The sequence below is a fragment of the Diadema setosum genome, chromosome 14, assembly GCF_964275005.1.
Source record: "Diadema setosum chromosome 14, eeDiaSeto1, whole genome shotgun sequence".
Taxonomy (NCBI): domain Eukaryota; kingdom Metazoa; phylum Echinodermata; class Echinoidea; order Diadematoida; family Diadematidae; genus Diadema; species Diadema setosum.
In genome coordinates, this window is record NC_092698.1 from 21,006,256 (window position 1) to 21,021,897 (window position 15,642).

General features: G+C 40.6%; 1 protein-coding gene across 1 annotated transcript in view; it reads left to right on the forward strand.

The window, feature by feature from the left end:
• Positions 1-15,642, forward strand: part of LOC140238202 (ectopic P granules protein 5 homolog) — a 58,760-nt gene that overhangs the window by 24,962 nt on the left and 18,156 nt on the right. Inside the window, exons 20-34 of the mRNA XM_072318139.1 lie at positions 250-367; positions 919-1,128; positions 4,136-4,366; positions 5,211-5,377; positions 5,688-5,978; positions 6,525-6,648; positions 6,997-7,132; positions 7,917-8,088; positions 9,244-9,334; positions 9,869-9,952; positions 10,414-10,556; positions 11,059-11,224; positions 11,786-11,980; positions 12,829-13,051; positions 15,371-15,516. Coding sequence (XP_072174240.1) covers positions 250-367; positions 919-1,128; positions 4,136-4,366; positions 5,211-5,377; positions 5,688-5,978; positions 6,525-6,648; positions 6,997-7,132; positions 7,917-8,088; positions 9,244-9,334; positions 9,869-9,952; positions 10,414-10,556; positions 11,059-11,224; positions 11,786-11,980; positions 12,829-13,051; positions 15,371-15,516 — 2,497 coding nt within the window. The remainder of the gene's footprint in view (positions 1-249; positions 368-918; positions 1,129-4,135; positions 4,367-5,210; positions 5,378-5,687; positions 5,979-6,524; positions 6,649-6,996; positions 7,133-7,916; positions 8,089-9,243; positions 9,335-9,868; positions 9,953-10,413; positions 10,557-11,058; positions 11,225-11,785; positions 11,981-12,828; positions 13,052-15,370; positions 15,517-15,642) is intronic.

Genomic DNA, 15,642 nt, shown 5'->3' on the forward strand with positions numbered 1-15,642 from the left:
TTTGTAAATGCATCATAATTTTTTGGTGTGTTGTTTAATAGATATATTCATATGTTAAAGTCAGTACAGTGGGATCATTATGAGGGTTTTTTGTTTTTTTTTCTATTTCTCCTGTCAAAATGGACAGAAATGTTTGCCATGGATGAAATTGTGAGCATCAGAATGTGAAAATAATGGAATTCCTGGAGAACACTTGGCTCGTAAATGTTGTCTGGTAGCCGATTAAACACTTCTGTGTTTTTCCTCTAGATTCATCTCCCTGATTGAGACCATATTGAATGGTGATCAGCAGTACTCCAGACTCCTACAGAAGCTCTCTATGTCCTTCCAGACCAAGTGCACTGCTCTCTTCTCCAGCATGATTGCAGTACGTGTACTCCTTCTATAGTAATTGTTTTGTTTCTAGAACAGTCAGGACATGATTCATTATATCATATGTACTGATTATTCCCATCAAAAGCAGTGTACCAGTTATATCACTTAAACAAATGAATAGGAATTGAATCCATAGAAATTTAAGTACAATATACATGTATCCAAAGATATATTCCTTTTGAGTTTTCTTTTCTTTTCTTTATAACATTTCATTCATCTGATGGAAGAATTGTTTGAAAAAATAATTCTCGTGGAATGTTCCCCTGGGCAAACATATACGTATGAGGTGTGTTTAAAAACTAGTGGACTTTATGATTGGAATCAATAATGGTTAGGCATGCAAAAAGCAGGTTCATATCCTACAGTCTAACTACACTCATTCCATCAGAAAAAGACAAGAAAGGGTTATAAATTACGAGTGACATCACTCGTGGTGGATATAATGTGGTGATACTCACACTATGACTCCACCCTGTGTCACTCCCCCAATTTCCCTTTCTCCCCCCTTCCCCCTCCCCCTTCCCCTCTCAATACCCCACATAGACTCTCTTGAGGGCATCCAAGGCCCCCGGTGCCCCGCCCGGTTCCACAGAAGCCCTCCTGGAGTTCTGGCTGAACGTCCTCACCTCCTGCAAGAACTGGCACACAAACTATGACGTCTGCCAGGTGCTTGACACCACACTGGAGGCTGCCCTTGTGTGTTGCAAGGCGAGCAGCGTTCTCACACAAGAAGTCTTCCTGATGCATTTCAGGGTGAGTGGAAGAAGGGTGTGAATTTCTACTGAGCATTCAAAACCAGGCACTGATTGGGCATTACACCTGTCCATATGTATTTGCATTGTTTTTGTTTTTTCACAGTATTCTTAAGAATGATGTTGATGCTAATAAATGCTGCAAGGTTCTGCTAAAGTGTGTTGTCCTGTGAAGATCAGTACCAATTGTGTTAAACAACTTTTATTAATTTTATAGTTTGTCTTGTGGCATGAGGTAAGAGGTAGTGCATTGGCATCTAACCATTTGTGGCAGGGAATGTGGTTATATACAACTGAGTTCTCTTTGTGTGGGTAGTGGTGATAATGATTTCTGGCAGCTGAGGAGAAAATGAACTTTAACTGACATTTAGGAAAGAAATGAAAAACACACAAGATTTTAATCAGATACTTTTTGAGTTTTATTTTATATGTATACCATGTAGACATGAGTTCATTTCTACAGTAGGAGGCCCAAGGAATGTTTCCCACCCCTTTTATTTTTCTTCTTCTTTGCATGCAACATAGTCTTGCAGAGGGGTATTCCCTCCTGGACTCCACTAACTTTTCCTTATCAAATTCATCATGTTAAATTGAACATCCTAAAGAAGAAGAAATCATACATTAGAAAGAAGTGAAACACTTACGCCTTTGTTCTCCTGTGATATAATGTGTGGAAGTAATACTAAATCTTTTGTTCTGATTATGATGTAATGTGATGTCATGATTTCAGTCTATAAACTTCCTTCATTTTCTTCGTATCATTTGTACGTGTTCCTCCCAAGCAGTCATTTCATTACAAGAAATCAATGCAGGTAGCCGAGATAATGCTTTTGATCTTCTTCATTGCACTTTCCACCATGTCAGTTAAATCTTTCACAGACTTTACTTTGTAAACTACATACCAAAAAGCTGTTACTTTTTTTCACGAGATGTTGTTTTTGTGAGATGTTGCGATTTGACACTGAGGCTATTGTAATTGCACTAATTCCTGTATGTTCACTCCACATCAGTGATTTGCGAAATTCGTGAAAATTGCACCCTCACGAAAATGACAGCATTTTACTAGTATTTGTATCCAGCCCTTTCACCCTTATGTTTTTATTTGTGTAAGTTTTCCTCACTATATTTCAAGTTGATTCACTTGTTTGCCTTGCATGCATTGATTTTTTTTTTCTGCCATTGCTTTCATGTTTAACTGCCATACATTGATTAGAATCAGCAGAATATGTCTAATGCTTAAGACAGCATACATTCTAAAAGTATGCTGTTTTTACCTTATAATTTGCTATCTAATTATGTAAAACTGATATGTTATAGAACTTCAGTTTTTGTCAATGCTGCACATTGGTGGATTTGCTTTCAGCGTTGATCATGTTTATATAGAAGCTCAAAAATCTTTCTTCAGGAATAATCCAAGACTTAATTGTAACCTTCTTTGATGAAAGAAATAGCCATGACCAAACTGATGTAATGGCATATTTGCAAATGAGGTTTTTAGTTGTCATTTGATGCATTCTTTTAAGTTACTTGCCCCAAGAGGCAAGATCTGATAAGTAGCAACTTTCTGTCAAAAAGTACTAATAAAGAGCAAGGCACTTCATGAATTGCTTTATCTGGTGGAAGACTTTCAGTTCCAAGACTATTAAAAATTGCACTTTTCTGAGCAAGAGAAAGAGTGAATGTGATGTGGACGTAACGTCGAAGCGGAGTTAGAGCATTTCCTTGTTGATACATGCAAAACCCACTGCTCCACAGTGTGAAAGTTTTCTTTTTCCTTAACACATTGAGAACGAGTCCCGAGTATACTCGGCAAGTGTCTATGGGAAATGCGTGTTGTAGCAAAATCAGTCTGCCCTCAATGGGTTAATATTGGCTCTGACCTTGAGTTAAAGAAAAAAAAAATGTTGAACTATCCAAACAAGGTGTACCCATTATGTGTTATTCCTCTGACTACCATGGATTAGGAGTGTGACTACATTCTTTCTGCATTGTGCATTGTGCCTCCCCACCTCCACCTCCACCTCAAGCTCTCAGTGTGTCACTGCACTGCCCTTCTGTACATGTTAACTAGCCATGGACATCTGCAAAGACCCATCAACCTACCAGATTGCCTCTATTGTCCCCAGTGGCAATCTCTTCATGCACTGTATCAGTGGTGTTTCGAGATGGAAGTTGTGATGAATTTGAATTGAATAAGGCAATCTTGACTTTGACGTATCAACTAGGCTAAAAGTGTTAAGTAAGGCAATCTGACAAGTTGTTTCAAAGATAGCAAAAAGTTAGAATGGTTCACTCCTTCATGCAACAGGTGAACAAACAAAGAAGTCCCCCCCCCCCCCCGAAAATTCATGCATTCCTGAAATAAATGGTTTTTGAAAATTGATGTGTGCAGTGCGATGTGTAAATTCTTCGTAATGGACACCACAAAATGTTCAACTCTGTCATGCAATGTGAAAATGAGTCCCGTTTGAGTTTTTTGAAACTCTCTCAATAATTTGTCCTACTTTGATTTCTTTTTCAATCCCGTAATGCACCTCTCCACAGAATGTCTGCACACTCTGATGACCAGCGTCATGTTCCGTTTATTTCTTCAGATTAAAAGTGCTCGATATGCAGCGGAATGGTTTTTTTTTTTTCATTCCAGCTTGATTCTTTTCGTTTCTAACTCTCGGGATAGTTTGCCCAGTGTGGCATGTTTGAACAGTGGCAAATGAAATCAATTTTGTTGTTTTTTTATAAAAAAAGGAAAGTATACAAATGGGGCCCTATTGAAAAATAATTTACCCCAGGCAATACTGATATCAAGTTAAGTGATATTGTAAAAGTAGATCAAGTGTTGTTATCAATTTTTTTGTGCAATGCAAAACCAAAACCGATGACTCCAGTGTGTAGTGTGTAAATGCAACTTGTACAAAACTTGCCGAAACAAAACTGAAATGAAACTGATGTAAAAACTCATGAGTGACTCTCTCTCTCACTGAGTCTGTCCCCTCGTCCTTCTCCTGCAGAAGAAGGTGTCAAGCACGAGGGCGCCAGGTCTCCTGTCTTCCGTCATGTCCCTGGTGACCTCGGCCAGCCCGCTGCCCAGCATGCAGGAGCAGTACAAGAAGGACTTCCCCTGGCTGGCCTACTCCTTCATGCTGGCCGAGACCCAGTTCCTGCAGGAGAGCGGGGCGCTCCAGGCGATCTCGCAGGAGCTCCACAGCAACCCCTCCATGACAACGGACCAGGCTGTCAAGGTACATGTAGATGCATCTTTTCATTCTCTAGGGCCGTTACAAAACTTCAATGTGTGTGTGTGTGTGTGTGTGACAGATGTGACTATGCATCACATAAGCCAAAAAAAAAAAAAAAAAAAATGCAGAGGAACAAATTTGAGTGGTAAAGCGGCACTAAATTAATGTCTATTCTTCAACCAAATTAGATGTGGGTTTGAAATTGAAAATATGATTCTGAAATTTGATCTAGCACTCTCAAAATGTGCTATGGTGACATTGGTTAATCAGAATATTGTTGCTGTGTAGCATATGTTTCAATGTGGATCAGAATATTGTGTGTGTGTTTTTTTTTTCTAATATGCAGAGATCAGCAGCTCTATCTTTGCGTATTGGTCGTTAATTTCTTTGTAAACGTTGAAACAAAAATGTGGAGGAATGACTGAGAATTTTTATTCCTCCCTTGTGTCATCACCCATTGCTGGCTCTACTCCTCTTTCCTCCTTTCCCTCCTCCTTTTCCTCTTTCTTCCTTCTCCTTTTCCTCCCTTCCTCTCCTCCTCCTCTTCCACCACATCCTCATCATCATCATTGCTACCACCACCACCACCACCACCACTACCATCATCATCATCATCATCATCGTCATCATCATCATCCTCATCCTCATCCTCATCATCCTCATCCTCGTCCTCCTCCTCCTCCTCATCATCATCATCATCATCATCATCATCATCCTCATCCTCCTCGTCCTCCTCATTGTCATCATCATCATCACCACCACCACCACCATTCTCCTCATCATCATCATCATCATTCTACCCTCCTCCTCCTCCTCTTCTTCTCCTTCGTCCTGCATCCACTGGTAGAAGGTGAGCCAGAAGACGAAGAGCAGCTTCCTGGTGAATGTCAACCAGCTTCCGATCTACCGGTGGGCCCAGCTGGCTCTCGACACCAACATCCACCATCCTCTCCTCCCAGTCATCTGGCAGAAGTTCTTCTCCCTCTATCTCGAGAGAATGAACATGGGCGGGAGGTAAGTCGTCCTCCATTCCCTCCGCCCCTAAAAAAAGAAAGAAAGAAAACAGAGAAAAGGAAGAGCAACAATTGGCCGACACATGTACGCAAACAAAGTAATTTTGACAGTTTGGAAGTTATAAACTTATTGTCAAGCATGGAAGAGAATCTCAGTGAAGACATCTTTCTTCTGAAAAAAAAAGAAGTTCTCTTATATGTCTAGTTACAGAATGGGTATCCTGAAAGCCAGACACATTGTTATTTTCCACAGAATGAGAATGATTTGAAGGTATCATTTGCTGTCTTGAATTTCTCCCCCCTTACCCCAGGACTCTGGAGAGGTACAGTATCGGACTGCGCTACTTCCACAGCTTTGCCGATTTGGCCTTCATGAAGCAGCTCAAGCGGCAGCTCTCCCGCTCCGCGGACGCCCACCACAATGCCAGCCAGGGCCGCTACCCGGAGGGACAGCGCCCTCATGGGCAGAGCCAGAGGGCTGCGGCCTCGGCGGACCAGGAGGCTGCCAGTGGGGACGGAGTCAGCGAACTGGAACAGAGTTATAGTGAAAGGGAGGAATTTGACAATCAGCAAGACAGAGAATTTCAGACCAAACTGCTCAAGTAAATCAAGTCTTTGTGATACCTCAAATGCAGCAAGATAGCCGCTCAGATTCTGTTTTTGATTTAGCTTTGCTTGCATCATTGGAACAGGGTTTGAGATGACTTGTACAAGAATGTTTATATACTGCAAACTTATGGCTTTTTCATGAAGAATGACATTGGTTTATCACCGCTATATGAGATGTCTTGCACAAGAATTTATGAGGAATGACTTTGGTTATCAACACTTAATGAAATATATTGTCCAAGAATTTAAGTAATGCAAATTTATTGCTATTTCATGAAAGATGACTGCTTATCACTGTTATATGAGATGTCTTGTACAAGAATATAAGTAATGCAAATTTATCGCTATTTCATAGAGGATGACCTTGGTTGTTTTCATTAAAAAAATAATCTTCTGGCAAGTAATGTACTGATGCACAATCAGTATTGAAAGTGACTCAGCACTTGTCACTTTCTTGTATTTGTGTTACTTTCAAGAGAGCGAGAAAGAGGAAAAAAAATAAAGTTAATCTCAAGACTTGTATTCGCTGCTACTCGCAGGTTGTACCAGACATATGGGCTGTGGCTAGAGGAACCGCTGCTCCACGACGCCAGCTTGTACCTTCCTTCGCTGCCAGAGCAGTACGATGGAGAGAAGCTCGCCAGGATTTTCAATGGGGATTCGGTGAGTAGTGTTGGGGAGGATGGGAGAAGATGAAGGGGGGGGGGGGGAATCATTTTTTAAAGTCGCATTTGTGGGACAGATGAGCGGACAGCCAGCTATCAGGATCAAGTTTATCTCATTCGAAATTGGGATTTCGTTCATAAGAAAATAATAGTTCATGTTATGTCTATGAGAGGTTTGTGTTGTCTGAGCGTACTCTAAATCATTCTTTGAAGGATATCTTCTGAGTTAGCATTTGCTCCAATTCAGTTTGAGATTTAAAGCTTATGTTACAGAGGAAGTGTGGTTGCACCTGTGATGCAGTGAATAAATCTTAGACTGTCTTTTGTTAATGTATTCTCATGACAGGAACCATGGATGGAATATGTGGACTGGGATGAAGTGAATTTTGGTGTGGACAGACAGGTGAACCAGTGGCTCCAGGTCACCAAACCTCCCACCTACAAGAACATGGGCACCAACCATGGAGAGCAAGAAATAGAAGGTAACACCAGTCTTTTTTGCTAATGATACTACCATCATTCTGAGTACTGAAAAAGGTATCATTTTTGCGAATGAGGAGGTTACAGACAATTGTGCCAGATGTTGTTTTTGCGTTTTGGCACGCTATTGTAAGTGCACTAAAGCCTGTCCGCAAAGTTAATGCGATCAAGATCAGGTCGCGATATTTTTGTGTATTGTTAAATTTGCAGCCTAACAGTGATTAGCGAAATTTGCGAAAATAAAACCCCTGTGAAAAATAACAGCTTTTACAGTAATATCTCTTCTACATCTTCCTTGCATACTACATGTATGTGTCATCAGATGTATAAAAAGGATCTCTGACACCATTGCACCTACATCTTTTCAACTAGATGTAAAACCTAGTAGACAGTTTGAGAGTCAGGATCACAAATCTTACATTTTTGCACATTTTAGTTATTCTTCCTGTCTTGTAATTTGTTTTTCGAAGTGCCCTAACCCTGAAGGGTGTCAGAGGCATTGCATTTTTGGGGTTCTTTGTCCGTCCCAGATGCTCTCATTCCAAGTTAAGAAAGGACAAAGGGTCCTTGCAGTACTTGACCAAGGCATGCTTTGTGAGGCGCAGATGCACTCATTAGGTTTTGAGGTACAGAAATTCCTCCTGTTCAAAGGTTAATGGTAACTGAACTTTGACTAAAAATGGCATTTGTCAAGTGTAACTTCACCTAGAAATGTCTGTTGATGATATGTTTGTCTGTTTGTTTGCTTCTCCCCCCCCCCTCCCCCCCCCCCCCCCCCCGAAACAGCCACTAGTCAGATCCTGTCCAGGTTGTCCCAGTACGACACGCCCAAGCCCCCTCCATACGTCCCAGAGCTGGTGGCTCCTGTGGGAGACATCCCAGAGCATCTGATGGTGGACCACCAGGCCATGGCCCTCTTCATTGAAGAAGACCTCAAGGACATGTTGGAGTATGCCAAGTGAGTGTGTCCACCTCAAGCCACGTCCTCCGTAGCAGTGATTTTAATATTCTTGCCCTTGTCTTCTTCAGGGAAGTCAGAAGGGTTTTTGATATTTTCCCATAAACCTACACCACATTTGATGTCCTGGACTGTCATTTGACCACATAAACCCATTACTGCCATAAGATGGCAAAACAAGGTATCTACACGCAACCTCTTTTCTAGTAAATCGAGTTTAAAATTTTGCAAATGTACAGCTCTTTTTGTGCTTTTGTTTTATATTTCATATCTTACCCTGTAAGGGCCAACAGTATCAGTAATATATTGAATGCAAATTGATTTCACTAGACTTCTTATTTTTGGAACAATTTGCATAAATCAAAACATACATTGTTTTGCCATATGGACCTAACAAACTATTGCTACAGCAAAACAATATACTTTTTATCAATGGCGCGCGTACATGTCATTCTACTGTGCATGGGACTATGAGCCACACACAGCCATGCAGCCTACTGCATAAACATGTGGATGGCAAAACAATGTATTGCATGTAAATACATTGTTTTGCCAAGTTCATGATCAACGAGTGTTGAGAAGGGGCAAGCATATTGCTGCTTACATTGTTTTGCTAACAAAAATCTAACATTTCTCACTGGGAAGGGGATGTCACATCTCAGTAACGGGATGCATTCTGATTTCAAGATTTCTTTCAGCGTTAGATTAGATTACACTAGACCAAATTCAAATATGTGACTAAGTTAATTTTCCTAAATTCTGTACATACATTATTTTACCATCTCACGGCCGATTCCGAGATCCTGAAATTCCTGTAAAGCTCATACAGGACCTGTAAGGTGTCCATTGTCTGTGAATTTAAGTTTATAATACGGATGTACTTTTAGTGAATATGCAGGGCAATCACCTTCTCTTTATTTCAAAGGTCAGTGGGGTTTGTGTGTGTGTGTGTGTGTGTGTGTGTGTGTGTGTGTGTGTGTGTGTGTGTTGTTCGAATCTATTGTGTTTTTCTTTCAGTTAAAAACAAGTATGCCAAAGAGCTATCCAAAAGCTTTGATTTCAATAATAGCCTTGTCCCAGGGCTGTTTGGAATGATAGATTTCGATTGCCTTTTATGACAGCTATGTGCGTACTGTGTATCTGCTATTTTTGCAGCTCCTTTGCCACAAGAGAAAGCTACAATGTTGCCTTGGATCTAAGTTACGTGGAACTGTTGCCAACTCTCTACCACAACTCAGAGGTTGAGGTCAGTCTTTGTGTTTTTATTTCTGTTGCTATAAAGCTTGACACTTGTGAAGCCTAGATTCTCATGCAGCTGTGCTGGCCTTGCAAAGCTTGTGAGGATTTGATGTCGAGTGCTACTTGTTAGGGCTGATCCCTACGGCCTTGACTCATGTTTTATATTTTTCACTGAAGACACATTTTCAAGGATCATTCATTGTTCATCAAATTTCCTTCTCTTAATTTTTTTTTTTTTTTTTTTGTGGCTCTTCTGGTTGAATCATCTTTAGATTTTTTCCCCATTTTGATTAAAGTAACTGAAGAAGAAGAAGATCTCATAAGGAGAACCTACTGTACGAGTGCTGTCAGGAAAATGATGCGTAAAAAAACTTGAAATGATATGATTAAAGTCTGTAATATATTTGTGTAATTTGATGTGCAGCTATATATTATCTCGATTAGATAGAGATAGTTTCCGCCTACTCTGTCAATACATAAGTCATACCCCAGGGCCACTAGAATGTTTATCATTATGTTTTCATTGTGTTCTTCCTTTTAGACTCGGCTAGAGATACCCTGTAAGGCTGGAATTGTATCAAGGAATCGACATCAATGTGCTGGACCGGCCAGGATAGCCGTCAGGGTAGGCCGTTATGTTGGTGGACGAGAGAAAATATGTGTGGAAATATTTTTTTTTTTTATGTTAGAATTTTCATAAGTGACTGGAACAAAACTACAGTGAAATACATCACATGGATACTTGTAACCTTTGCTATTATTAAAGGCAGATGAGAATTTTTATTTTCGTTTTTCATTGCAAGTGTTGCCATAATTATGAAGTGTTTATATTGCATAAAAGACATTTAATGGATTTAAATGGTGTATATATGTAATTCACCAATCGATTATCATTCGGAGTAGATATTACATGTTTTTTTATCAGCAGTGCTCTTGGATGATGAGGAAAAATGATGTGGCATTTTTTTTTTTTTATCCAGCTGCAGAATAAATCAGAAGTGTATAAGCATTTGTGAGCAGTTATGATTTACAATGTGTGTGTATGACATTATTTAACCTCTTGCATTCCTCTGAAAACATATGCAGCACAAAGCTTTCAAGTTGAGTGATGCAGTCAAGCGCAAGCTGGACGAGAACCGAGCCGAATACAAACAGCTGACCATTGAGATTGAAGCAACCCCACCTCCAGTTGTCTGCTGTGCAGCAGTCCATTTGGAAAATGCCATCACGTGAGTCTTAGATTAGATCATTTTTCGTGTGGAATTTTCTAAGGTAATTGCATTTGTTTTGTTTTCATGTCTCCACCATGAAGTGTCGCCAGAGGCATTATGTTTTCCGGTTGTCTGTCTGTTCATCTTTCCATCTGTAGTAAATTTTGTGCACACGGTAACTTAAAAACCATTTGCTGTATCCTAATGAAAACATGCAATGTGGTGGAGGCATACCAGTGGACATACAGTGTAACAACATTTCTAGTTTGTTTTGTTTTTGCATCGTAGTCCTGCAGATGTAGATGTCTCATTGTGATACATAATACAGTCTCACCCAATCCCCTTCTGAGTGACACCAAATGAAACATCAACCCCTCCCCCCCCCCCAAAAAAAAAAAGACAGAACAGTAAAATGAGATATGTCGCTTATGTTTGTTTAGTTTTGCGTTGGATTATACTGCTGAATGAGGCACATATAAGTCTTGACAATTTTTTCCATTTTTTTTTCTTCTTTTTTTAGAAACCTGATCAACTTCTCCCGCGCCGCCAATGACGGGGAGCGTGAGGCCAGCAAGCAGGTGGGCGTGGCCTTTCTCTATCACCTTGCCAACCGGATGAATGACGACTGTCGGCATTATCCACCGACACGCCAGTTCTTCACCTCCTGCATTGAGATACTGGGACAAGTACATATGGCCTTTATGCTCTCAAAACTTGTATATTACCATGATATACATGTGATCTTTTGGGAATCAACTTTCCATCCTTAAAGGTCACATGATCGTGGGAGTATTTGTTTTTGATGTTATGTGCAAGGACTTGAAGATTTGAATTGAAGTTTATTTGAAATTTAAGAATTAGTATTGCTAGTTTCAACAACAGCAGCAACAACAATGTGTATGATCGCTTGCATAATGGAAGGATGTTTAATCTGTTGAGATTCTAGAATGTCAGTGCCCTTGTCCAGCAGTATGTTTTGTATACTCACAAACATTTGTTGTTGGTTTTTTTTTTTGGTTTTTTTTTACTTTTTTGGTCATTACCATACATTTAGATCTACGAAAATTAATAGCTCTGACCAGAAAATGTGATAGAAGTTGGCTCTCTCTTGTGTTTTGTATGATATGCTGTATTGATAAACATCAACACGATTGATTTGATCATCATAGAATTGTGGAACAGTAATTCCATATGGCATACAGCAGCATGACTGTTTTGTTTTATTTTTTTTTTTCCTTTGTGGTCAGGAATTTGTCCGGCCATATCCTGAGCAGGCCCAACCCCTTCTGCACGAGATTCTGACCAATCACAAGCTGGCCGGCATTCTTGCCCCCAACTTTGTGCCATGCAACTGCCCAGAGACCTTTGTGCACATGTACACGGAGGTTGTGCGGGCCACAGGCAATGACATGCAGGACCTGGCCTTTATGCTTCTGACCAAGGTAGCTATCTTGATCTTTTGCTACTGTGCTTGCACGTTCTGTATGACTCTGACGTCTAATCGTTGTTTTAACAGAGTCTATCACACCTGAGTTACTGTGACAACTTCCAGGCATTTTTTTTTTTTTTACCTGCCTGTTAAAATAGTCCCTCCAAAATGTTGCTTAGATGTTGTTGGGGTAACTTTCGCCAAATTCTACCCTAGAACTACCCCAACATTACCCAAGCAACTTTTCTGTTAAAATGCGCTTGTGGTAATGTTCACTTGATACACTCATCATGCATGCACAATAGTCTAAACAGAATGACATACCGCTCGCTGATCACACATAACCACACCCCCTTCGCTCATGAACAGGTAGGTTGTTATGGAAACCAACTTCGAGAAGAGTTATGGTGTGTGTCTGTTAAAATGATACCCCTTCTTCTCTCCTATGATTTTATTGCCTGAGGCAAGAAATTTTGTTCTCGCGACATTTTCCTGATGTTGTCGGGGTAAGGTCTGTCTAACCCGAAAAAGACTGGGGAGGGGGGGGGGGGGGAGGGCTGATTGAGCCCTCCCCCCTCGATATTTTTCGCAATAAATTGCTAACGTAAAAATCTTGGGCCGCAACATTCACAACTTTTTTCTTTTAAGTCTTGCGCAACTTTTGAGCTAAAATTTGCGATGCCTGGATATAGTAAACAGACAAATGTATCATCAACAGACATTTCTAGGTGAAATTACAGATGGCAAATAAAGAGACAGCACACGTGACTCATTTCAAAGCTTCTGATTGGCCACTTTCTTAAACCCATTTTATGAATACCAATGGAATAATATCTCCACTGTATCTCGTCCCCCTCCAAGTTTGACATCACCCAGTGGCTGGAGAGGCACCGGCCCACGGCCAGCTCTGGCTCCCAGCTCATTGCCGTCATCGGGGAGGCCCTCATGGCCTGCGGTCTGGGAAGGGAGGAGCCCGATGGCCGACCCCTCCCCCACTTCGAGGTCTACCGATCCCATCTCCGGGCCATGTTCCTCCACTGCTTCCCCCAGCACTATGGCGATGTCCTGCGTATCGTCATGAAAGGTACCTACCCTTTGGCAGGATTCCAAGCTATTAGAGCCCTGTAATATTTAAGTGCGACAAGTCAGTAATTTGCAAGGAGAAATACTTCATGACAGATACCTTTTTACAAATTCATGAAATTCTTGATTGATAAATTGTTAATCAGTTGCAATAAAAAGATACCTTTATATTTCCTGTAAGTTGCTTTTGTCCTTGTGCTATAAGATTTTGATGGTATGTGCATGTTGAAATTCATTAGTGAGATATAATGAAAGTAAGGTATAAAAAAACTAGGAAAAAAAAACACAACAGCCCAACAACCATGTAATGATGGTGTTTAAAATGGCTCTTGTATTGTGGTTAAGTGTAGCGTAGTGTAGTTATAGTCAGCATGCTGCCAAATAAATGAGTTTGACATATTTTATCCATTTTGCTTCAACCCATTTAGGAATACCATTCCAAATTCCTTTTGACAATGTAATATAAAGATGTAGCCCATGAGATTGCAGCTGCATTCCATTGAGGATGTCGTATGTAAATGCAATTTTTTTTTTTTTTCTAAAAGCGTGAAGGGCTGGTATGTCTATTCCTTGTGCTCTGAGACTGTAGCCATGTTAAAAAGTCTCAACTTTGATGGAAATGTCACAGCCAGAGTCGTCTTCCAAAGAGCTGTCAGCATCTAATACATTTCACACAAATCACTGCCTTGTGATTTCAAAGATATCATGGAAAATTACTTTGACCATTAAGTTCTGTTTATACGCCACACTCTTGTATAAGGTGCACCCGACTATAGGAGTTGGCAAACCACATCATGTTCAAAATATCCACCTAAATCTCATGTGTGTTTGCTCAAAAGACTTACTGTAGGTATGTTGATTGCAATATTAATGTCTTTTTCATCTTCTTCACACAATCATACGTGTGCACTAACTATAAGCATAGCATTGACTTTAAGATGGGTTTACATACATCAGCCTTGGCAACTGCAGCCAAGAAATTCTTGTATCTGATAGGCAGCATCCCCAAACTTTTGCTATTTGTCGTGAAGAGAGAAAAAATATGCTGTGTATACACAGCACTTTGCCATACCAGTAAGACCGGTGACACGACATTTGCTCCTGTGACAATTGTTCGGGTCTTATTTTCTCCAAGGACCTAGGGTTGTGATAGGGTTTGAGGTTTAGTTTGATTTGAGGATTAGGATTTGGGTTAGGGTTATGTTTGTGGGTAGAAATTATGTTTAGCTTTAATAGCGTGCAGATATGTAATGGGAGCAGTTGTCACAAGGAGCAAATGTCATGGAACCAGTGAGACCACCAAGACACTTTGATTCCGATCTGCACCAATGACCTTATATACATGTACAGTACTCTCTGCATAATCGGGTAGGCTCGGGCAGAGCGTTTCTTACCCGATTAAGCGGAGTACCCGATTAACAGATGAGCACGTCTCATTCACAATGGACACACACAGTGTGTATGTACATGCATTGTACAATGCAACCAAACACCTACACTGTATGCTTAACATGTGTGCTTGCACGGCACATTATACATACCTTACACTTGCTCAGTCACAAGCAATAATTTACACTCTGTTTATGGACAAATATGTCTTCAGAAAACTTTGTCGTTTGACTATAGACTCCTCGCTAAGACGCAGGCATTTTCCGAAATGAACACGTCTCTTTGTGTGCACTAGTCACGTATAGAACGTCGAGTTACTTTTCGAGAAGTGACTGGGGAAAAGCAAAATTATGGAGCTGGTGTGTGGCCTGATTTTCGTTGCAAACTGCTCGTATTGTGAATGCTGTTGCGGAGCAAGGGAGGAGCACATGTGTGTTCAACTCCTGTCTGTCTATGCAGTTGTGAGTGCCAGCTGCATGTGTAATGTTTGTTTCCGTCTGGCAAGTCGGTACTGATACATGTGTTTTCTTGTTTATTCACTCCCCAAATGATCAGTCTTTGCAAATTAAGCAGAGAATGCGATTAGCTGTGGAAAATTTGACATTCATGGTTTGTTGAAGTGTTATATCTGCGATAAAATGTGGGTAGAAATTAGATTAGAAGAAAATTATTTACCCATTTATGTGGAGAGGCAACCTGATTATCAGGTAATTTTAATGTGCATTGGAACTGATTTTGACATTACTACCCAATCAAACGGAGTACCCGTTTAAGCGATACCCGATTACGTGGAGAGTACTGTACTTCCCAATTAAACGGAGTACCTGTTTAAGCGACACCCGATTACGCGGAGAGTACTGTACCTGCATTGTGGTAATGAGATGATCAAATATTCATCCTCCATTTTGTTTTCTCTCTTTCTCCCACCCAGGGATGGAGGAGAAAAAACTGAGACTGGTGGTGCTCCAGGATGTCCTGAAGGCCCTCTGCTGCCCTCTACTGCCAGACTTTGGAGACATCGGCCAGAAACAGGTTGAAAAGCTGGTGCAGGAGGAGACGTACCTGTCTCTCAATGAGGTGAATCTCTTTCAGTCAGTGTGGATATGTGGTTTTTGTCTATGAATTTGCTTTCTCAACATTGAAATGACACATGTGTTATTTCAATTGTAGATTTCTGCGCACAGTTTTACTGCAAAATGAAGC